The sequence below is a fragment of the Natrix helvetica genome (assembly GCF_964273705.1).
Source record: "Natrix helvetica genome assembly, chromosome: 9".
Lineage (NCBI taxonomy): Eukaryota > Metazoa > Chordata > Lepidosauria > Squamata > Natricidae > Natrix > Natrix helvetica.
Window position 1 is genome coordinate 4,752,767 of NC_138560.1, and position 22,477 is coordinate 4,775,243.

Here is a 22,477-nt window from a genome sequence, read left to right on the forward strand (position 1 = left end):
TGGGTCAAACATCAGGCTGTTCTTATATTCCTGTGCTTAAGGACGTCAATTTAATGCCCGGTCTCAAAAGCTCTCATCACTCCAGCCCAGTAAACTATTCCAAAGGGAAATAAAGGAAAGGGAAATAAAGAGGGGAGCGTGTACCTGTTGTGCTCAGACTACTGGAAGCCTGGGAGAGGGGCAAACCTGTGCCGGTGCCTGGGCTGGTCACCTGAGGAAGAAAAATAGAGAGACAAGAATCTGTCACCGACATGCTTTCTCTCTTCCACCACCAGGGGGCAGGAAAGGTTTTCCCTAAAGGGCTACTTAGGAACTTGTTGCATGGAGGAGATGGCATCAGCCATAGTGGACAGTCTGTTGAGGACAACCAACTGTATCTCTGAACCCCTGGCTGACCAAGAGATGCTGCCAAGCCTTGTCCCAGGGCCTGGAAGCTATTGGAGTCTGGATGGAGAGGCACATTTGGCTTAGCCACTATTTCAGCATGATTAAGTAGCTGTAGGTTCATGGACCAGTCAATACTGAGAATTTTCCAAGCTTAGTTCTCCAAAGGGTTGTATTTCCCCAGATGGAAAGGGTATGCAGTTTGGGTGGGGGTGGGGGTTACATGCACTGGTTTACTTGCTCAGTGTTGAACATGTATGTCTATAATTTGAAGATGCTTCTGACACAGATAAAGAACCTGCACTGATAGGTCCTGCTTTATGACTCTGTAGCCCCTAACTGGGCCAGAATCGGGACGACTGAATGGAGTTGAGCATTTACTGGCCAGACGCCCTTCCTGACACCTACGCAGAGTTCACAGCAGATATTTTTCCTTCGCACCTTAGGAGAGAAGTATCTGTCGCTACCTAGGATTGAACTCTTAGCCTTCCGAGCGGGCAAAAACAATGTGTCCCTCAAGGGACTTTTGCAAATGTCAGCGTCCCCATGGGGAAGCCACGAGAGAGGTCACCTGAGACAGACGGTCACCTATGAGGGAAAAGTGGGAGTTTACCAAGTGAGGGCTGTAGCCAGTAGGCTTGCTCTGGGCAGGCAAAATGGGAGCAGAGCTGCAAGGGTTGATCCGTTTCTCCTTCTGGCGGCGGTTGCAGAACCAGACACGAATCACCTCCTTCTCCATGTTCAACTGTTCGGCAATAAGTAAGATTTCCTCTGAGGTAGGCTTCTGGTTCTGTCGGGGGAGATAGAAGGGTCAGAGCGACATCCGGTCCTAGCGAGAAGTGAAGAGCAAACAGCAGGACAGGGAACTATTCTTTGACAGTCGGACAAAATGGATAAAACTGACTCTACAGCCACCTGTAGTGGGTTACAGGTAGTCCTCGACTTACGACCGCAATTCAGCCCAAAATGCCTGTTGCTAAGCAAGACAGTTGTTAATCAAGGTTTGGCTCACTTTATGACCTCGGGGAGGGGAGGGACAAGGGAGGGTGGGTCGCTTGGTAGGGAAACTTTTTTTTTTACCGCTAGAAAGCTTTTTTCCAATGCAAAGCGGACGTTGGTCTCAATGCTAGTCCGTTTCTTGCGGCGTCGGCCCGGCAGCCCATCAAAACCAAGGTTGGGACTGTTCAGCTGATTGGGGCTGGGAAGCGTGGAGTCCACGGACATTGTCTCTGTAACATATGGAGGAGGAACATTTTATTCGCCTCTTGAGTAAGACTCATCAGGCACATCCCCTAGACCAGGGGTCTCCGACCTTGGCAACTTTAAGATTCGTGGACTTCAACTCCCAGAATTCCTCAGCAAATTCTGGTAGTTGAAGTCCACGAGTCTTAAAGTTGCCAAGGTTGGAGACCCCTGCCCTACACGACACGACCCCAGAAATGGCATCACTTTTCTCCCCCACTTAATCGGAATTATGTAGGAATGTATCCCATGGTGATGGAGCAAACAAGAACAAAGTTTCTCCAGGGATGGGATTCAAAGCTTTTAGCAACTGTTTCTGGACTTCTGGGAGGCCTGTTTTTCGCCCTCCCCAGGCTCCGGAGGTTTTCCTTGAGCCTCCGGGAGGGCGAAAATCCTACGGAGGCTGGAAATGGGCCTGTTTCCAGACTTCCGGAACTTCCAGGAGGGGTTTTTTTTTTGGGCCTCCCAGAGCCTCCACACAGGTCCTGCACTTACCTGGCATCCAAAACAGGCCACGAGGAGACTCCCGGGAGGGGAGGGATGGGCGGGGCCAGCCAGTCCTTGCAAGTACCAATTCGGCGAGCCAGATGTAAAATTAGCATCCGGTTTGCCCGAACTGGTTCGAACCAGCTGAATCCCACCCCTGAGTTTCTCCCTGGAAGGTAATATGCTCTTTATGGTGCCCTATTTCCCACCACTCAATCCTGCTTGTATTGTGCTGCCCCATCTTCCTTCTGCCAGGCTCAGCCACGAAGGCTGTCACTTAGCCCCTACATCATGCTAAACTATGGTTTTTGAATGAGCCACAATTTGCCAGCTTCACACGGCATGCTAACCTTGTTTACCTGGGCTACCAATGGCAGGAAAGCCCTTTAAAAAAAAGGAGTAACAGAATAATAGCACTGGAAGGTACCTTGGAGGTCTTCTAGTCCAACCCCTGCTCAAGCCTATACTTGAAACCCTATACCATTTCAGACAAACGGGCGTCCAATCCTTTTTTTAAACCCTCCAGTGTGTTGGAGCACCCACAATTTCTTCAGGCAAGCCATTCCACTGGTTTATTGTTCTCTCTGCCAGGGAATTTCTCCTTAATTCTAAGTTGCTTCTTTCTTTAGTTAGTTTCCAACCGTTGCTTCTTGTCCTGCCTTCAGGTGCTTTGGAAAATAAGTTGACCCCCTCTTCTTTGGGGCAGCCCCTGAGATATTGGAACAATGCTATCCTATTACCCCTAGTCCTTCTTTTCCCTAGATTACACATATCCAATTCCTGCAACTGTTCTTCATATGTTTTAGCTTCCATCTCTCTCACCTTTGTTGCTCTTCTCTGCACTCTTTCCAGAGTCTCAACATCTTTTTTTTAAATTGTGGTGACCCAAACTGGAGCAATAGCTTATGTGTGAATGCAGCTGGCTCTTTCCTGTTGCCTTCACTGCAACTTTCACCACAGTCTCCTTGACCAAATTCTCTTTTCTTCTCTGGCATTCTTAACATTATCCAACTCCCAGACCGGCCATCCTGAGCAGGACTCAGCCTGAATCCCACTCCACTGTCTTTCCTTACCAGCGTCATTCAGCCATTTCTCCAGAAGAGGTTTGAGTTTGCACATGTTCTTGAAGCTGAGGTTCAGTGCCTCAAAGCGCGAGATGGTGGTTTGGCTGAAGTCATTCCCATAAAGCTTCCCCATAGCCAGCCCCACATCACCCTGCGAAGGACGGAAGGAAGACAAGGGAGAGAAGCAATTACAGAGAGAATGCCAAGGCTACGTGGATTTCACAATTCAATACAATACAATAGCAGAGTTGGAAGGGACCTGGGAAGTTGCTTCTCCCTTTGATTAGTTTCCACCCATTGCTTCTTGTTCTGCCGTCAGGTGCTTTGGAGAATAGTTTAATACAATACAATACAATACAATACAATAGTAGAGTTGGAAGGGGCCTTGGAGGTCTTCTAGTCCAACCCCCTGCCCAGGCAGGAAACCCTATATCGTTTCAGACAAATGGCTATCCAACATCTTCTTAAAGACTTCCAGTGTTGGGGCATTCACAACTTCTGGAGGCAACTTCTGTTCCACTGATGAATTGTTCTAACTGTCAGGAAATTTCCCCTCAGTTCTAAGTTGCTTCTCTCCTTGATTAGTTTCCACCCATTGCTTTTTGTTCTACCCTCAGGTGCCTGTTTGACTCTCTCTTCTTTGTGGCAACCCCTGAGATATCGGAAGACTGCTATCATGTCTCCCCTAGTCCTTCTTTTCATTAAACTAAATTCCCCGCACATAACTCTTCTTCCTTCATTAGGGAGAGCTAATGGACTGACTCTTCCTCATCTGAGCCCAGTGTTCTGAGGTGTACCTGCGTGAAGCCCAGTTTGATACGCCGTTGTTTGAAGGTGCGGGCAAACTGTTCCAGCTCTTCCAGGTCGCTGGGCTCCTCGGGGTGAGAAGGGGTCTCCAGGCATTTGGGTGGCTGTGAGTGAGTGAGGTGGGACTCGGGGAGGCCAGGCCGAGTCACTTGCTGCAGAAGAGGAAGAGATCAAAGGAATGAGAATCCAAGAGACTCGGAAGAACCACACCCAAGTCCAGGCAGACTTGTGTTACCAAACTCAAGTGGAGAAATAATCTCGCTAATTTATTTTTTAAATATATTTTTATCATTTACATACAAGTATATTGAACACAGTGTGACATTTCATCCGCAATAGAAACCAAAGTGAAAGACAAATAACATATCTACTACTTACACAGTGCTAGTCTTGTACAATTATTTTTGATCAATGCAGTCTAATACATAGAAAATATCTCATTCCAGGTCTACTTAGCCCAGGGGTGTCCAAACTTGGGAACTTTAAGACTTGTGGATTTCAACTCCCAGAATTCCCCAGCTAGCTATGCTGGCTGGGGAATTCTGGGAGTTGAAGTCCATAAGTCTTAAAGTTCCCAAGTTTGGACAGCCCTGACTTAGCCTAATTTTTTCATCTTCCAACTCCCACTTTGTATTTCCAACCATTGACAAAACCTGTTCCATGTGTCATAATATTCTCTCTCCTTTGTTTGTTTTTAAAATTCTAGCGTTAGTCTATCCTTTTCTGCGCAAGTTAATATCTTCCTTACTATCTCCTTTTCTGAAGGGGAATTTTCACTTTTCCATTGCTGTGCATACAGCATTCTCGCTGCAGTCAGGATGTGAAGTATCAGGTCTATTGACCCTTTGCTATAGCCTTCTCTTATAATACCTAATAGAAATAGAATTTATCAATTTATTTAATAGGGATTGCTTATGCCTGGGCCAAGATGAGGAGTCACTTCCCTGCCTTCATGAGTTGCAAACGTCATTTACTTCTTTCAGTGTTTGGCGGGTTAGGAATGGACGAATTTGCTCTCTGAGATTCGGGACTTAAATGCTTGCAACTGATTTAATACTGGAGAAAATGAAGCAGTATAATTATCTAAAAAGAAAAAAAAAACAGGGGCAAACCAAAATATTTGCATGGTGTTCATTTCCTTCTTTTACCTCAATGAACGTTTTATACACATTCTTTCTTTTTTTTACACGGCCCTCCTTTCCTTCCTTCCTTCCTTGCTCACCTGTGCTGGGAGTCCTGCACGAGGCTGGTTCGGCAGGAGGCTCCCTGGATTCTGCTGAGGTAGCTGAAATAAATTTGGTGTCGAAAGCAGCCCTGTGGGGAAGTGAGGGAGGAAAAGAACGAGTTAATTTCTGAAGAGACCCGACATATTTTTGTCCTTTGTGTGCCAAGTTACAGCCCAGTTAAGCCATAAGCAGCAACAGCTTAAAATTTAGTCCCGCCTTAAGCATGAGAGCCGGTTGGGTGACTTGGGGGCTAATCACCAGGAGACGGTGAGTTCTAGTCCTGCCTTAGGCATCGAAGTTGGTTGGGTGACTTGGGCCAATCACTAGCAGACAGCAAGTTCTAGTCCTTAGACATGAAAGTTGGCTGTGTGACTTTGGGGTTAATCACCAGGAGACGGTGAGTTCTAGTCCTGCCTTAGGCATCAAAGTTGGCCAAGGGACGTTGGGCCAATCACTAGCAGACAGCAAGTTCTAGTCCTTAGACATGAAAGTTGGCTGTGTGACTTTGGGGTTAATCACCAGGAGACGGTGAGTTCTAGTCCTGCCTTAGGCATCAAAGTTGGTTGGGTGACTTTGGGCCAATCACTAGCAGACAGCAAGTTCTAGTCCTTAGACATGAAAGTTGGCTGTGTGACTTTGGGGTTAATCACCAGGAGACGGTGAGTTCTAGTCCTGCCTTAGGCATCAAAGTTGGCCAAGGGACGTTGGGCCAATCACTACCCTGTTTCCCCGAAAATAAGACCCAACCAGAAAATAAGCTTTAGCGTGATTTTTCGGGATGCTTGTAATATAAGCCCTACCCCCAAAATAATCCCCAGTTAAGATCATCAGCCAGATGGATGCAATTAAAACCGTATTATTTCCCCCCAAATAAGAACTAACCCAAAAATAAGCCCTGATGCATCTTTTGGAGCAAAAAACAAATATATAAGACCTGGTCTTATTTTCAGGGAAACAAGTTAGGAGACAGTGAATTCTAGTCCTTAGACATGAAAGTTGGCTGGATGGCTTTGGGCCATTCACCAGCGGACGGTGAGTTCTAGTCCTGCCTTAGGCATGAAAGCCAAATGGGTGACTTTGGAGTAATCTCTCTCTCTCAGTCCAACCCACCTCACGGAGTTGTTATGGTGTGGGAAACAGGAAGAGGAAGAAGCATTAGGTATGTCTGCCCCCTCGAGTTGTTTATTAAAATAATAAAGGAAGGGTGCTTTTTTTAAAAAACAAACATGATCTCACCTTGCTGTCCCTGCTGGGCCTGTGGCAGCAGGAACTGGGCAGGGGGCTGGAGAGGGTGCCCTGGGACGAGGACTAACTGCTGGAGCTGCAGCAACTGCTGGATATCCTGGAAGAAAAGGAATCGGGAGGAGAACTAGGGTGAAAATACCTCCACCTGGTGCAGAGGGACCTGGTTTTCAAGGCGGTTGAACTTCTTGAGAGGTTCCTGAGAATTATACCTGCCCTGAGACCCCTTTTCTCCCCTGGAACCATGGCTCCCGTGAGCTGGCCGGAAAAGAGGCGATGGCTAGGGGACCAGTTTCAATGGCCAATGCAAGGCAGGCAGAACCTTTGAAGCATCCCCTCAGGAGCGACCGCCTTCCCTTCCAAGGGCAAGTGGCCTGGCAATGCAGAGAGAGAACCTCTTGTGGCCGTCCCTGCAAAGCTCCCTGCTTCGTGCGTAAGCCCTTACCTGTGCCGTGAGCTGGATTGGTTGGGACAAGGCCAGCTGGGGCGCCTGGGGCTGGCTCTGTGGTGCTGGCAGTTCAGCCCCAGGTTGCTGAGAGGAGGCGGCGGCGGCCGCAGCAGCATTAGACTGCTGTACGGCAGCCGCCAGGAGCTGTGCTTGCGCCTGCTGCAGGAGCAGCTGCTGTTGAGCAGGCATCAAGGCAGTGAGCTGTATGAGAGAGGAGGCGGCAGGGCGGGCAGCAAGCAGGAGGCAAAGGGAGAGGAAGGAAGGAAGGAAGGAAGGAAGGAAGGAAGGAAGGAAGGAAGGAAGGAAGGAAGGAAGGAAGGAAGGAAGGAAGGAAGAAGCAAGTTAGCCAACTACATTCTCTGCCCTCAGCAAAAAGCCAGAAATGTTCTCAGGTAGGCAGCCATGCAGTTCCTCTTTGGCCAGCGACTGCACTCACACACACACACACCACAGAGAACTTGGCCAGGTAGGAGAGAAGCAGGTGTGTTGCTCCTTGTCACGTATGGAGGTTCAGGGAAAGGTGTACCTGTTGGGTTCCTCCCTGTCCACTGGAAAAAGGGCCAGGAGGGAGAAGGGAGGGTTGCTGCTAAGAGGGAAGCAGGGTGGAATTACATCTCCTTCCCCAGCGACCTTTGGGGCAGAGGCTGAGACATCGCCATCTGCTTCCCCGGCCTCCGTCCATCCCAGGAGAGCCCTAACATGCACAACCAAAGAGAATGGGGGGCTCCAAAACTACCCATGCCCTTCCCTTCCTTGTGTGGGTCAGACAGCCCCTCTCAATGCGATGTAGACCAGTTGTTTTGGCGGATTACGAGTGGTCCTCGACTTACGGCCATATGTTTAGGGACCAAAGTTACAACGGCACTGAAAAAAGTGTCGTAGATGACCTTTGTTCACAATTACGACCATTGCAAGCATCCCCTACAGCAGGGGTGTCCAAACTTGGGAACTTTAAGACTTGTGGACTTCAACTCCCAGAATTCTGGGAGTTGAAGTCCACAAGTCTTAAAGTTCCCAAGTTTGGACACCCCTGCCCTACAGTCTCATGATCAAAATCCAGACACTTGGCCTCTGGCTCATATTTATGACGGTCGCAGCGTCTGGAAGGTCACCTGATTCCTTTTTGCGATAAGCAAAGCCAACGGGGAAGCCCAGTTCGCTTCACAACCGTACGACTATTTGTTTTATTTATTTATTGGCATTTGTAAACAAAAAACAAAAAAACGAGAACAAGGATAAGAGAATGAAAATACAATGACAGGGACGATAGGCACCTCCCCTCTACTGACCCCTTAAGTATGGAGTAAGGTCCACGGAAGTCAACGTGTGACTGAAATTGTGAAAATGTGTAGCCGAGAGACAAACTGAACCAGACTTTGACAACTCTGACTTACCGACGGCAGCGACTCACTTAACAACTGTGGCAAGAAAAGTTGTAAAAAGAGGGAAAAGCCACTCAACAAATATCTCGCTTAACGACAGAAATGGTGGGCTCAGTTTGCACTCATATGAACGTCTATATAAGTAACGCCTAGATAACAATAAACTACTTAAGTATGCTCAGCCCTTTCTTTCCTTTTAGGAGAAAGCCTCTGTTGCACGTATTGTGCGCAGTTGTTAGAGTGTAGTATTGCAAGCTAATTCTGCTGACTGCCACCTTCCAGCAGTTTGGCAGTTCGATTCTCAGTGGCTCAAGGTTCCATCCTTCCGAGGTGAGAAAAATGAGGACCCAGATTGTTGGGGGTAATATGCTGACTCTGTAAACCGCTTAGAAACTGCTGTAAAGCAGTGTGAAGCGGTATATAAGTCTAAGTGCTATCGCTATTGCTAATCCTAGAGTGAATGTTTGAATTTTGCCAGCATGGATTGCAACTTCCCTCCTCCACTTTCCTCAACCCTTGATGGCAATACTCAAGGTAGAAATAATTCAACAGGTTTCAATCCCCTTCTGTTCCACCTCTCACCTTGCTTCAGCCAAAGGTGAATTGCGGAAACTGCCTGTTGCACTTACCCCAGCAAGTTGGCTGCCTGCTAACATGAGCTGAGCCTGGGGTAGGTGCGGCTGCTGAGCTTGAGGGGCTGGGGCTGGGGCTGGGGCTGGAGCTGGAGCTGGGGCTGGAGCTGGAGGCATTTCTGCAGAGTCTTCAGCTTTGATCTGGAAGGGAACAATAATAATCTTGAATGGAATTCTCCACCAATTATGAATTACTATGTATTGAATTGTTGAGTTTTCCACCAGTCTTAGACTGCGAATCTCACTGCAGATTACCCATGTAGAGTAATAGCAATAGGCACCTTGCGTGCAATTATAAAACATCTGGAGCAACACTTGAACTTCATCCAGCCCTGACAAAATCACCATCAGTCAATTGCAAAAGGCAGCTTTACTCAGAACAGCTTCCATCCTGCGACAATACCTCTCACACAGTCGAACATCCACATCTGCCTATCCCAGATGCCTGGGAGGGACCAGATAGGCAGATAAAAATGTCAAATCCAGTCTGAACATCTAGCCGAGTGTGTGATCAACCATAATATAGATGGTCCTTGACTTACAACCGTTTGTTTACCGACCACTCAAAGTTACAACGGCGCTGAAAACAGGACCATTTTCACACTTACAACCATTTCAGCAGCTTCATGGTCATGTGATCAAAATTCAGACGCTTGACAACTGACTCTTATTTATGACGGTTGCGGTGTCCTGGGGTCATATCATCAACTGGTTCTCTGCCCGGTTGCTGGGTGGGCGTGGTCATGGAGGCATGGCCTACTTGGCCTCCTGCACCATGGTGGGGAGTCGTTTTTGCCCTCTCCAGGCTCTGGAGGCTTTCCTCGAGCCTTTGGGAGGGCAAAAACGGCCTCCCCCGGCCCTCCGGAGGCTGGAAATAGGCCTCTTTCCGGACTTCCAGAACTTCTGGGAGGCCTTTTTTTTGCCCTTCCTGACCCTCCACATGGGCCCTGCACTTACTGGCATGATGAATGGGCCACGTGGTAGGGAAGAGGTGGGCGGGGCCTGCCAGTCCTTCCAACTACCGGTTCAGCGAAGCAGATGCAAAATTAGCATCCGGTTCGCCCAAACCGGCTGAATCCCACCCCTGAGATGGTTCCTTTCTTGTATTTTTTAAAAAACCCTGAAGCTCCCTTGTCTGAACCGAATAGTTATGCCTCACACTAGAACCAAAGGGTCAGCTGTCGGGAGGATCCTGTACTGGAGAGATTGAGCCCTCTGTCTGATTCAGTGGGGACCCTCCACTGCAGCCAAGATCCTGTGCAGTTCGACTTGAGGAATCCCGAGCAACGGGATCCAAACCAGGGGTAGGCTGCTGCCGGTTTTACTACCGGTTCGCAACCCTCACGCGCACCAGATGCGGGCTGTGCACGCATGCACTGTTCAATGTCAATTGTTCTTCATGCATGTGCAGAACAACTTACCGTGAACTGTGCATGTGCAGTCACTAAAAAACAGCGGCAAGGGAACCATTTCAGGGGTGTGGCCAGCCTGGGCCGTTCTGTGACCCAGACCTGAATTCCACTACCAGTTCAGCCGAATTGGGCTGAACCGGGAGCAACCCACCTCTGATCCAAGCCCAGCAATCTTAAATCTCTGCTACACTGCAGATATTTAGTAAGGAGTTCTTTGTAGGGATGAGAAATAATGCAGTACAATACATTCACATCCCGCCCACTGACCAGTGCAAGATGATTTATCGTTTCTTGGCTTCCTGTTTTTCTGCCAGAGTTGAGGCACAGGGAATTCCCCCCTTAAACCAACCTTGATTCACAAGTTCCTATCAGGTTGATAACAAAAGCACAAGGCACTTCCCATTTGGGGGGGGGGTGTCTTTCTTTGTCAGCGTGATTTTGACCCGCAATGCCCGGCTCTGGCCTTTGTTGAGAGGGGGAGTTTCAGGATTTCCAGGAGGGGCAGCCTGAAGGGCCTCCCAGAATTGTTTGCAATATTGCAGAAAGTGCAACTTTTAAAATTATGTTAAGAGCTGAGCTGTTGAAGTTATCTAATTCTATGTCTCAAAAGAGAGAGAAGGGGGGGGGGAACAGATTGTGGTTTGGGCAATATGCAAATTTTTTCTGTGCAATCAGTTAATCAAAATGCAAGTGATTAATCCAGCTAAACAGACACGCACAGAGAGAGTTTACAGGCTTCTTATAGCATCATTCAAGCCGGCGTCAAGAGTTTTGGTCTCATTTCAAAACTAAACCCAAACAGACAAGGATGAAGACAGAGTTTAAAAACTGGGGTGCTGAATTATGGGCTATGACCTCCTTACGTCATTACCTCCAAGATTTAAAAAAGGATGATGTATACGATCATTGACAAATAAGATGTTTGTTGAGCTGGTCATCAAGACTTAGTACACAGTTACAGTTTTGAAGCATTAGCCTAGACCCATGATGGCGAACCTATGGCATCCTTGCCAGAGGTGGCCTGCAGAGCACTCTCTGTGGGCACGTCATTGCCAGCTGCTCTTCTGGGCCAGCTGATCTTTGTGTGTGTTGGAGGCCCGGAAATGCGAAGACCAGCTGGCATGCGCACACCAGCCACCTGGCCTTTGGGTTTCTGGGGCTCTGGCATGCGTGAAGATGAGCTGGCCCTCACGCATGCACACACTAGAAACCAGAAGGCCAGATGGGTGCCGCATGCTGGAAACCCAAAGACCAGGTGGTCTTTGGGTTTCTGGGGCTCAGTTATGCATGGACATCCCGGTTTGGGCACTTGGTACTGAAAAGGCTTCCCATCCCTGGCCTTGACCAGTGTTTCTCAACCATGGCAGCTTGAAGATGGGTGGACATCAACTCCCGGAATTCCGCAGAACAAAAGGGGACCACTCCTATTGTCTCATCCCCAAGAACGCACCCTTTTCTTCTCTCCTGGAGGGAAATTAAAGCTCACCCTCAGCACAGCTTCTGGCCCCAAGTCAGTCCAAGCCAATCTGAACGCCAGATGCCTTTAGAGCGATGTTTCTCAACCTTGGTGATTTTTAAGTGATGTGGACTTCAACTCCCAGAACTCCCCAGCCAGAAATGCTGTTGAGGAATTCTGGGAGCTCCTGGAGTTCCACCCATTTGAAAGTAGTCAAAGGTTGGGAAACGTTGGGAATTCTAAGAAGAAATGACACCACCTCGTGTTCCGTAGGTAGTCAAGAGAAAAAGTGGGACTTACCTTGGTGCCGGTGACGCTTGGGGATGGGGAGAACGGGGAAGGTTTGCTCTGCTGAGTCTGGAAGGGAGAACACGAAGCAACGTCAGCACTGGCAGTCTTAAGACTGTGGCCCACCTCAAGATATAACTATTTCCTTACTCCCACTGCTCCTGCCCAAATGGCTCTCACCTGATGGTTTGTGTCAGGTCCATTTCTTTCTGTATCTAGAAGCAAAAAAGTTAAATTCACCACGTAGGGTCCATACTAAAAGAGTCTCAAGAACCCCCAACTTGATCAAACAACCCACCCATCTCCCAATCTCCCCAACAGATCCTCAGAGGCTGATCCATTTCTTTCTTTCTCATATTCCTTTATGGATCCTGTGCTTGCTTCTGCAGCTTATAGTGACTGGAAGAATTCCATGTCTGATGAAGATGTTTCTACAATTCTGCAGTGTTATATCAATATCTGAATCACTGGCTCTGGGCCATGGATAACCGCCGTACATTGGGATAGATAACAGACTCCAGAGCGACACACCAGAAAGGAATAAAAAATGAGGAAATATGCCTAGAATATAATGTATGGCCTAGTCGTATTTTGAGTTCACACTCTTCGTTTTCCAAAAACAAGATCGGTGTGTACAAGCTTTGTCCTGGCCCTGATAGTTCTGATAAAGAAACAGAAGCAACCATTATTTTTGTCACCTACAACCGTTCTCAGTTCATTTACATTATTTGTATTTAGATAAAGATAGATGATCCTTTAAGGCTGGTCTGTGAAAGCATTAAATAACTGATGTGTGTGATCATGCATCACTATTCATCCTTCACAAGTTATTGGTGCGCTCTTGTTAATGTTCTGAGTGGTTTAAGATTCATTCTGAAAATGTGGTACTTTTGTGACAGCAGTAATAGCAGTGGCCCAATGAGAGGCTGCCACAAAGAAGAGAGCGCCAACCTACTCTCCAAAGAAAACGGGAGGCGGAACAAGAAGCAATGGATGGAAACCAATCAAGGGGAGAACCAACCTAGAAGGGAGGAGAGATTTCCTTGACAGTGAGAACGATTAATCAGTGGAACGACTTCCCTCCAGAAGTTGTGAATGCTCCAGCACTGGAGGCTTTTAAGAAGAGAGAGGACAGCCACTTCACTAAAATGGTGTAAGATTTCCTGCCTGAGCTGTGGGTTGGGCTAGAAGACTCCCAAGACCCCTTCCAACTCTACTATTCTGTTATTTGTCTTTTCTCTAAAATAGAGTGGGGAATATCCATCATTTTCTCTTGTTCCCCTTCGTCCACTACTTCGGATACTAATTTTGATTCATGTCCAAAACTGGCTAATGCAATACAGTAGCACCGACTTGTCTCAGGAGTATATTAATACTATTTATTAGGCCTAATGACTCCTTTATATCTTGAAGATGACTGGGGGGGGGGGAAATTATGTATAAAAAAAGCCAATTTCTGGGTTCCTGACTTTTCTATTAAGGCTCTCCAACAGAAAGCTGGAATCTGACCCTGCAGGGATCTCCTTTATTTATTCATTCACTTGCATTCTGTATTTTTAATACCTTCTTAAATTTAAAAGGGGAAAGAAAATGAATTAGCTTCAAAGAAGCCACCGCTGCAGAGACTGCAGGGAAAAGGGCGCTCTCATTTCAACCGGCCTCCGCAACAGCCTTTCTGCTAATGAATAAATGCATCTTTATTCTTCCCATCAAAGCAACTTACCTGTGTGGTCTTCTTGCAGCTCCAGGTGCACCTTCTCCAGTTCCAAGGGCTTAGACATTCTTACTTCTGTGAGAAAAAGGAAGGATAAAAAAAAAAAGGGAGAGGAAAATGCAGGTGAGTTTTAATAAAGGTACACAGAAGATAATGGGGCCAGAAATCAATGCCAGTAGCAATAGCACTTAGACTTATATACTGCTTCATAGTGCTTTACAGCTCTCTCTAAGCCAGGGGTGTCAAACTCGATTTCATTGAGGGCCGCACATCAGGGTTGTATTTGACCTCGGGGAGGGGTGTCAGGGGGGGCATGGCCAGCTTGAAGTCACTTGTGTTGGGGATTCCTGTGGCCTAAACTCCGTTTTCACCTGCGACAGCCTCCTGAAACTCTCTGCCATCAAAAACGGCGCTCAGGAGGGCCACGCACGGAGCTTGGGAGCTCTGCTTTCATTGGCAGATGGCTGCAGGAGGACGTCACGGCTGAAAATGGAGCTCAAAAGGACTGTGCGCAGTCCCCCCGAGCTCCATTTTCGCTAGCAGAGGTACTGTGGGCCAGACCTTTGTTGTTTCCAGAGCGGTCTCACGGGCCAGGTCTAAGCACCCTGCGGGCCAGATTCGGCCCACAGGCCTTGAGATTGGACACCCCTCTCTAAGTGGTTTAGAGAGTCAGCCTATGGCCCCCAACAATCTGGGTCCTCATTTTACCGACCTCGGAATGATGGAAGGCTGAGTCAACCTGGAGCTGGTTAGGATTGAACTCTAGCCACTGCTCCACCAGGACTCTATGATGTGCCAAATCGAAGTAACGTGGCTTGTACCAAACCAACAAACAAAAAGTGGAGAATTGGAGAAGAAACCAAGACTGATGGATTTAAAACGAAGGAAATGAAACGAAACAAAAACTTTAAATGATCAGGCTGGCTCATTTCTACGTTGTAATATGACACTGCAGAATTCAAACCGCATAAAATCTGAAAATAAATGCCTCATAGATGTCAACTGATTCTAACACCCCCTAACTGAAACTTCCAAAACTATTGCTTGTTAAATTCCCAGTGTTTTAATCTTGGTAAGCTGCCTAGAGTCGCTGGCGTGAGATGGGTAGCTATATTAAAAGAAAAGAAAAAGTGGGAAGGCTATTTATTGCCTGCATATATATATATATATTTTAAATCTCCTCCGAGAAATAAAATGGTTTAATCTTGGTTTTCTTTTAATGAAAACTGTAATTCAGCAAAGCAGCTGAAAAAAAAATCCCTGAGAAATCTAGGCTACAGAATATATTCCTGCTTGGCACCAAGGGGACCTCTTTCTCTTACGCCCATTAGAGACCCTCACCCAGTGGTGGGATTCAAATAATTTAACAACCGGTTCGCTGCCCTAATGGCCAGCTGGGTAGGCGTGGCTCGGTGGTCAGGTGACTGTGTGGGCGTGGCCAACTCACAACATTTAGGTTGATGGGCGCTTCGCCTTAGCTGTGACAATGTAATAAGGGTTAACCAGAGAGGCAGTTTCTGTACGCAGGGTAAACGAAAGATTAGGCTAGAAACAACACCAGAATGTTTCCTTCCTGCCTTCCTTAAAGGATTAGCCCTTTAAAGTGGAAAAAAACCAAAAGGAGATTTCTTCCAACAACCGGTTCTCCAAACTGCTTAGAAAGTTAACAACCGGTCCTCCCGAATAGGTGCGAACTGGCTGGATCCCATCACTGCACCTAAACCCAAACCTTTTGCTGAGCACGTCACAACAGATACTTGAAAGATTAAACGTTTCAAAACATTTGTGCAATGAATGCATGGATGGATAAATGAATAGGAAAAAGGGGGGCAAAGCAGAAACAAGCGTATACTTTACAAGGTAAACATTGGAACTGCAAAAATATGGATGGCCACTAGAATTTGCCATTCAGTAATTTTCTAGATTTTTGCAGGGCCTTTAACATTTTCAAGAATTAGCTATTTTTTTTCTATTCCTTTTTTTCCAATATCTAAATACCTCCTCCATGGTGGGCAGATAACAATGCAAGGAAATAATACAAAACTTCAATAAAGTGAGTTAACATCCAGTGGCCTCAGAAGTCACCAAAATCAAAAGAGGTTCAAACCAAATAATGCTCAGGGTTTATTGTTTTTTTGTGTGTGAAATGCAAGCAGGGATAAGGGACCATCCAAACTTTGGCAGGAGAGTGCCCCAAGAATGGGGGCCAGCATTGGAAGGCTTGCTGTCTGGTTGTACCCCATAGCTCTTGTAAAGAAGGGGAACCGCTCAATAGCTTCCCCCTACATACCAGGACTAGATGGGCACATTCTGTTCTAGAAAGCACTGCCTGCTGTTGAGAAAACTAACCTGATATGTTGCTTCCATGGTTGAGAACCAGGTTTATTCCCCTTTTGAGGCAGGAAATTTGTGCCAAGTAAGCCTCTTTTAACACTAAGTCTCCTCATCTCAGTGGAGAGAGATAAAAACCCCTATCAGGGACATCAACTCTGTGACACTTTGTTTAGTGATTTCTTTCCAAGAAATTATGCTAGCTGGTTGTTGATATTATTCATTAGATAAAGTAAGACAATGGTCTCTGGTAGCAGATGCTGGAGGTGGCCAACTCTGGTTCTTCTGTTTTAGATATTGCTGCAGTTGTGTGCTAAATAACCTATTGTAGTCTAATCTAAACTATGAATGGTAATCTAGTAGAACAGGGATTGGGAACGGAGACCATCCTACCACTAGAGTCCACCAAACGTCTGTTCAAGATCCATTGGAGGCAAAAGAATCTACTGGTTAGTATTGTGACATCATCATCCGCCAAGATAATTCACGAATGGATGGAAAGATAACTCTTTCCATCCATGAAGTTCTGCTGTTTTATAGTTTTCATAATCACTTTTTAAAACTTAGCACAATATGGGAGGGAGGGAGGAAGGAAGAAAGGGTAGTAAGGGAAGGAGGGAGGGAGGGAAGGAGAGAGGAAGTGTAGAAGGAAGGAGGAAAGGAAAGGAAGGGAAGAGAAGGAAAGGAGGAGGGAGAAGAAGGAAAGGAAAGGAAAGGTGATGGAGAAGCAGGAAAGGAAGGGAAAGGAAGGGAAGAAACTTGTTCAGTGTGATAAATCCTTCTCTGTGTTTTCCTATTCCTTCAAAACTAGTCAGAATCCCACTTGGTCTGTAAGCAAACCCTGAAAGCTATCATTTTTTAAAAAAACTGGACATCAGAGCAGGAGTTCAACCAGCATCACCGCTGATTTTACCTTCATGTAATGAGAAGGATAAGTCCAACAGATTCAGCCAAACATGCACCTATTAAAGACACAGCAGGAAAGAAGAAGGAAACAGCCCTTTCAGCATCTCCCATGACATTTCTTCATCTACTTCGTCATGAAAAGCAATCTTTAGCAGGGAAGGCCATTCCTACTCTCCACCCCACCTTCTACCAGTTTTCAGGGCCTGCCATGCAAAAAAAGGAAAAGCAACAGTATTTTCAGAACCTGCAACTAAAGTTTGAGTTTTGTAACTAAATGTTGCTAGACAAAACTATTCTCATCCAGAGCCCAACCTGGGGCTTACAACAGGTTTTTTAGTGACCGTTCAAAGTGACAATGGTGCTGGAAAAAAGTCATTTACGGCCGTTTTTCACACTTACAACTGTTGCAGCATCCCCAGGGTCACGTGGGGATCAAAATTCAGATGCTTGGCAACCGACTCGCATTTATGACAGTTGCAGCATCCCAGGGCCATGTGACCCCCTTTTGCGACCTGACAAGCAAAGTCAATGGGGGAGTGTTAAGATTCACTTAATAACCTTCTTACTAATTGCAGTGCTTCACTTAACCGCAGTGGTAAAAAAAGGTCGTAAAAAGGGGCAAAACTCACTTAAACAACTGTCTTGCAATTACGGGCTAACTTATTCCAAGATATTCAGATTTATTCCTTTTCCTGTCTGGTTTTCCATTTCACTCCTCTTCTGAAAGCTAGCAGCTTCTATAGGGGGCATTTCTGCTCTTCTCCCCATCAGAATCCTACCTACAGTCTCCATGTCACCCCGTGTTTGTTTTTTTTAAGCATAATTCATAATTACCAATCTGGTCGTTCCCAAAGCTTTTGAGAGAGAGAAAGAGAGGGGAGGAAGGGAAAGGGAGAGAGAGAAAGACAGGAGTCGGCTGCTACAGGTTCGGCCAGGTTTGGGAGAACCCGTAGATAACATTATGGCCAGTTCGGAGAACCTCCAAATCCCCCCCCTGACTGGCCCCGCCCACCGTGCCCACTCCTCCCACCCTGTCTTGCCCCCTGTCCCTCCCAGGAGTCTCCACCCGGCCTGTTTTGGATGCGAGGTAAGTGCAGGGCCCGCACGGATGCTCGAGAAGGGGGTGGGAATGGGTCTCTTGGAAGTTCCAGGCGGCCAGGAACAGGTCTCTGGAGCCCAGGGGAGGCAGTTTTCGCCCTCCCAGACGCTCAAGGAAAGCCCCCCGAGCCTGGGGAGGGTGAAAACGGTCCCCCTGCCATGGTGTAGGAGGCTGACTAGGCCACGCTCACCCAGCAATCGGGCAGAGAACCCATTGCTGAAAATTTTGAAGCCCACCCCTGGAGAGATTACCACATCTAGAAGTTGGTAAGTTTGCAAAAAACGTAAATTTGTGCAAGGTTGATGCCACTTTGACTAGATTAAGCGTTGGCTGTTGGAGAACTTAATTCCCATAGTAAAATGAACTTCAGCAACTCAAGGAATTAGGCTTGCGATCTTTTTAGCTGATACCAATAGAGAAGTAGCAAGCAGAGAAGCTTTTCCTGGTATAGTGAAGGTAAAAGTTCACACCCCAGTTTCCTTCTATCAAGCCCACACTAAAGACGTAGTGTGTGTAATGCTGGGCAAATGGCACTCTCATATATCCACCACAATCTGCACAGCTAGCATTTAATGCTGCAAGCGTTTGGTAATACGGGAACGATCATAGGTACGATAACAGCTGGTGAAATAACCCAGAAATGTCAATCTATAATCTGTGATCAAAGATAATAGAGAGGCGTTATGTACATAAGAATCAAATTGGATTTTGAGACCGAATAAAAGCTGAACGGGAGGTTTTTATGAGAGATATGAAAATACCTCTTAGCTGTGAATATTGTTTAATGCAGAGTCAACATATAGTGGAGCCGGTTTTCAAGTTAAATGCATCTTTTCATCAACAATGTCCCCGACTATTAATTTTTTTTTCAGAGCTAAAAGAAATCCGAGCGTGATTCTCAGGATCACTTGAGATAAAAGCACCTGGCAGTGGATTTTCTGAAGCAAATTTTCATCTGGAACTGTATGTTTCTTCATTTGTCTCTAACAAGATTTCTGAAGTATGCAGATATTCAACAGGAAGAAGCTTTTCTTGACACACAGAAAGCTAAGTGAGAACTAATTCTTGACTGAAGGTCAACATCCCATGGAGGTAGAAGATGTAGCATGGAGAAGACTGATAGCAGTGTTCCAGTATTGGAGAGGCTGCTACAAAGAGGCTCAACCTATTATTTTCCAAAGCCCCTGAAGGCAGGACAAGAAGCAACGGATGGAAACTAATCAAGGAAAGAAGCAACCTGAAATTAAGGAGACCCTTTCTGACAGCGAGAACAATTAACCAGTGCAACAGCTTGCCTTCAGAAGTTTTGGGTGTTTGAGAAGAGACTGGACAGCCGCTTGTCTGAAATGGTATAAGGTTTCCTGCTTGAGCAAGGGGATGGGCTAGAAGACCTCTAAGGTCCCTTCGAACTCTGTTATTCTGCTACAGCTGCTACCTTCTCTTTGAGCAAGACCTATCAGTGCAGGTTTCTTCGTGTCAGAATCAGCTTCAAATTGTTATTCTGTTAAGGATGGCTCAGTGTTAGAACACTGAATTTAGGATGTGTCTGAATCTCTTGTTCATTTTTCACTAGACTCTGCAATACAGCACTATTAAAAGTCAATGTACTAAATTTAAAAAAACAGGAATGCGGCAAAAGGTTCACTCCGGCTGCAATGTTTTTCCCCTTGTGTTCTGGAATCCCCAGAATATTTCAATTTCTGTCTTTCTTTGCTGTAGTACTGTAGATTTTTTACAAATACAAACCAGCTCATTGTTTTCATTAGAAGGACGTTGATTGGATTCAGGAAGCTCAACAGCAGCCACTTCTGGTTAAAAGTGATGCAAAAATGAATGTCATTATTTTTGAGTCATAGATGCTCGTATTGTGGATTTCCTTCATATATTATTATTTCTAGAACTGTTTTATCCCTGAACTATGAGCATTATTTGTATTTTCATGTGTTGTAAGGTACCTTCTGAAGGTGCATTTTTTTTTTAAAAAAAAAGGAGGACTCCACATCATTTAAATAAGCAAATGGTAGGTTAGGGTTAGGGATGCAGTGGCTCAGTGGCTAAGATGCTGAGCTTGACAATCAGAAAGGCTGGCAGTTCAGCAGTTTGAATCCCTAATGCCACATAATGGGGTGAGCTCCCATTACTTGTCCCAGCTTCTGCCAACCTAGCAGTTTGAAAGCACGTAAAAAATGCAAGTGGAAAAATAGGGACCACTTTTGTTGGGAAGGTAACAGCGTTCTGTGCGCTTTCGGCATTGAGTCATGCAGGCCACATGACCACGGAGACGTCCTCGGACAGCCCTGGCTCTTCGGCTTTGAAATGGAGATGAGCACCGCCCCCTAGAGTCGGGAACGACTAGCACATATGTGCGAGGGGAACCTTTACCTTTACTTTAGGTTAGGGTTGGTCCGTGGGTTGGACCTGCGTGGAGCGATCCGATTGCAGGCATAGAGGAAGGGGAGGAAAGATAGAAAGAAATAAAAGGAAAAAGTGATAGCGAGCAGGAGAGGTAGAGTCAAGGAAACATGGCTAAATTTGTAATTTTTGCTAAGCTGTAAACTATTGTATGCTATTTGTATGTTTTAGAGATCCAGTGTAGTATCGTGGTTAAGAGGCTGGCCTAGAAACCAGGAGCATGTGAGTTCTAGTCCTGCCTTAGACATGAAAGCTGACTTTGGGACAGTCCCTCTTTCTCAGCCCACTTCACAGGGTTGCTGTTAGAAAAATAGAAGGACAAAATAGAATTATCTGCGTTTTATTGGTTTGCATTACTTATAAAGTAATAAAATCAAATCAAATCAAAAATCAAACAAAAATTTGAAAAGCTATTGTATTGGTTCCAAATAACAATGGCTCCCACAAGATGTGACGGAACAAATCAAATTATAGCTTCTCCGTAAAATATCTAGTGCAAGTGAAAGATGCATGCTCCATATTTTTAAAAAAGTTGAGCGTTAAGAGCCTAGAACTGAAGATGCATCCAGATTCAGCACCGAAAAAAGTGACATCACCATTTTTCACACTTACGACCATTGCAGCATCCTCATAATCACATGATCAAAATTTAGATGCTTGGCAACTGATTCATATTTATGACCGCTGCAGTGTCCTGGGGTTATACGATCCCCTTTTGCGACCTTCTGACAAGCAAAGTCAGCGGGGAAGACAGATTCACATAACAACCGTGTTACTGATTTACCAACTGCAGTGATTCCTTTTACAACTGTGGCAAGGCAGGTCGTAAAACGGGGCAAAACTCACTTAACAAATGTCTCACTTACCAACAGAAATGCTAGGCTCAATGGTCGTCGTAAGTCGAGGACTACTTGTAATTCAGATCTGCTGCTTTTACTACGTTGTTTTTGCTCTGCTCCTGAACCTTTTAGCAGCAGCTGGTATTACAGGCACAGACTAAGTGAAATGTTCTCCACTTTCAAAAAAAAAAGTTCCAGATGAGGAAATTTAATATGTCTGAGAATCAAGTGGACATCCCAAACCACAAGCAGGGAGGGTAAAAGAAAACGCCAACTTCTCTGATGAAATTCAGAGTTTCTGGAGAGATTAAGTAGTGTAAGAGAATGAGTTTGGATTATTCTTGGTGAAATACGCCATACGTTGGAAAAATTGTAATCTGGTGGGATTTTCTTTTTAGGGGGGGGGAAGGTCAGGAAACACAAGAAATGCTAGCCAGTATATCAGGACCAGGGATTTGCTTCCCCCCCCCACCCCCTTTCCAAACTGCTGGCCACTCTTGTCGGCTTTCACTTCTGCTTCCCTTTCACATTTTTAGATGGTTTAAAAAAAGCCTCCAATTTACTGAAACTCAAACTAAAAACAGAAGCCCCAAAACCAGCCCCCTTGCCAGCTCCGGGTAGAGCTCCTCCTCCTCCTCCTCTTCATTTCTGATCCTAGTTCTCCTGCCTCGCTTTCTATGGCTGCCCAATGACAGAAAAAAGTTGGGATTAAAAACACTGGAGTGGCCTGTGGGGGGAAAAAGGAGGTAGGTTCTCATGACATACTTTGCAAATTTCAGGGGGGGAAATTCCACTTTTACCTAAAATATACATTGCACACCAGAAAAAAGCCTACTAAAATGATTTACCTTTCAAACCAGGGGTCTCCAATCTTGACAACTTTAAAACTTGTGGACTTCAAGTTGTGGAAGTTGAAGTCCACAAGTCTTAAAGTTGTCACGGTTGGAGACCCCTGTTCCAAACAAACAAACTAACTAACCCGCAAAGCCTGGTTAGCAGACTGACCGCTCTCCAAAACACTAGGCATGGTTTGGTTACAAGGCAACTTGCTCTAGAGGCCAACATCTGACTTGGCGATACGGCCCTTAACAAACGTCGACATCTGCA

The 22,477-nt window shown here is 46.0% G+C and overlaps 1 protein-coding gene across 2 annotated transcripts in view; it reads right to left on the reverse strand.

The window, feature by feature from the left end:
• POU2F2 (POU class 2 homeobox 2) overlaps positions 1–22,477 on the reverse strand; it is a 28,635-nt gene that overhangs the window by 5,403 nt on the left and 755 nt on the right. For both annotated transcript variants that reach the window (XM_081961740.1, XM_081961739.1), the window contains exons 2-12: positions 13,793–13,858; positions 12,250–12,284; positions 12,082–12,138; positions 8,911–9,054; positions 6,446–6,551; positions 5,206–5,297; positions 3,974–4,135; positions 3,186–3,327; positions 1,465–1,613; positions 998–1,174; positions 145–211 (exon numbers count right to left, since the gene is read on the reverse strand). In XM_081961740.1, the coding sequence (XP_081817866.1) occupies positions 145–211; positions 998–1,174; positions 1,465–1,613; positions 3,186–3,327; positions 3,974–4,135; positions 5,206–5,297; positions 6,446–6,551; positions 8,911–9,054; positions 12,082–12,138; positions 12,250–12,284; positions 13,793–13,858 (1,197 nt within the window). The remainder of the gene's footprint in view (positions 1–144; positions 212–997; positions 1,175–1,464; positions 1,614–3,185; positions 3,328–3,973; positions 4,136–5,205; positions 5,298–6,445; positions 6,552–8,910; positions 9,055–12,081; positions 12,139–12,249; positions 12,285–13,792; positions 13,859–22,477) is intronic.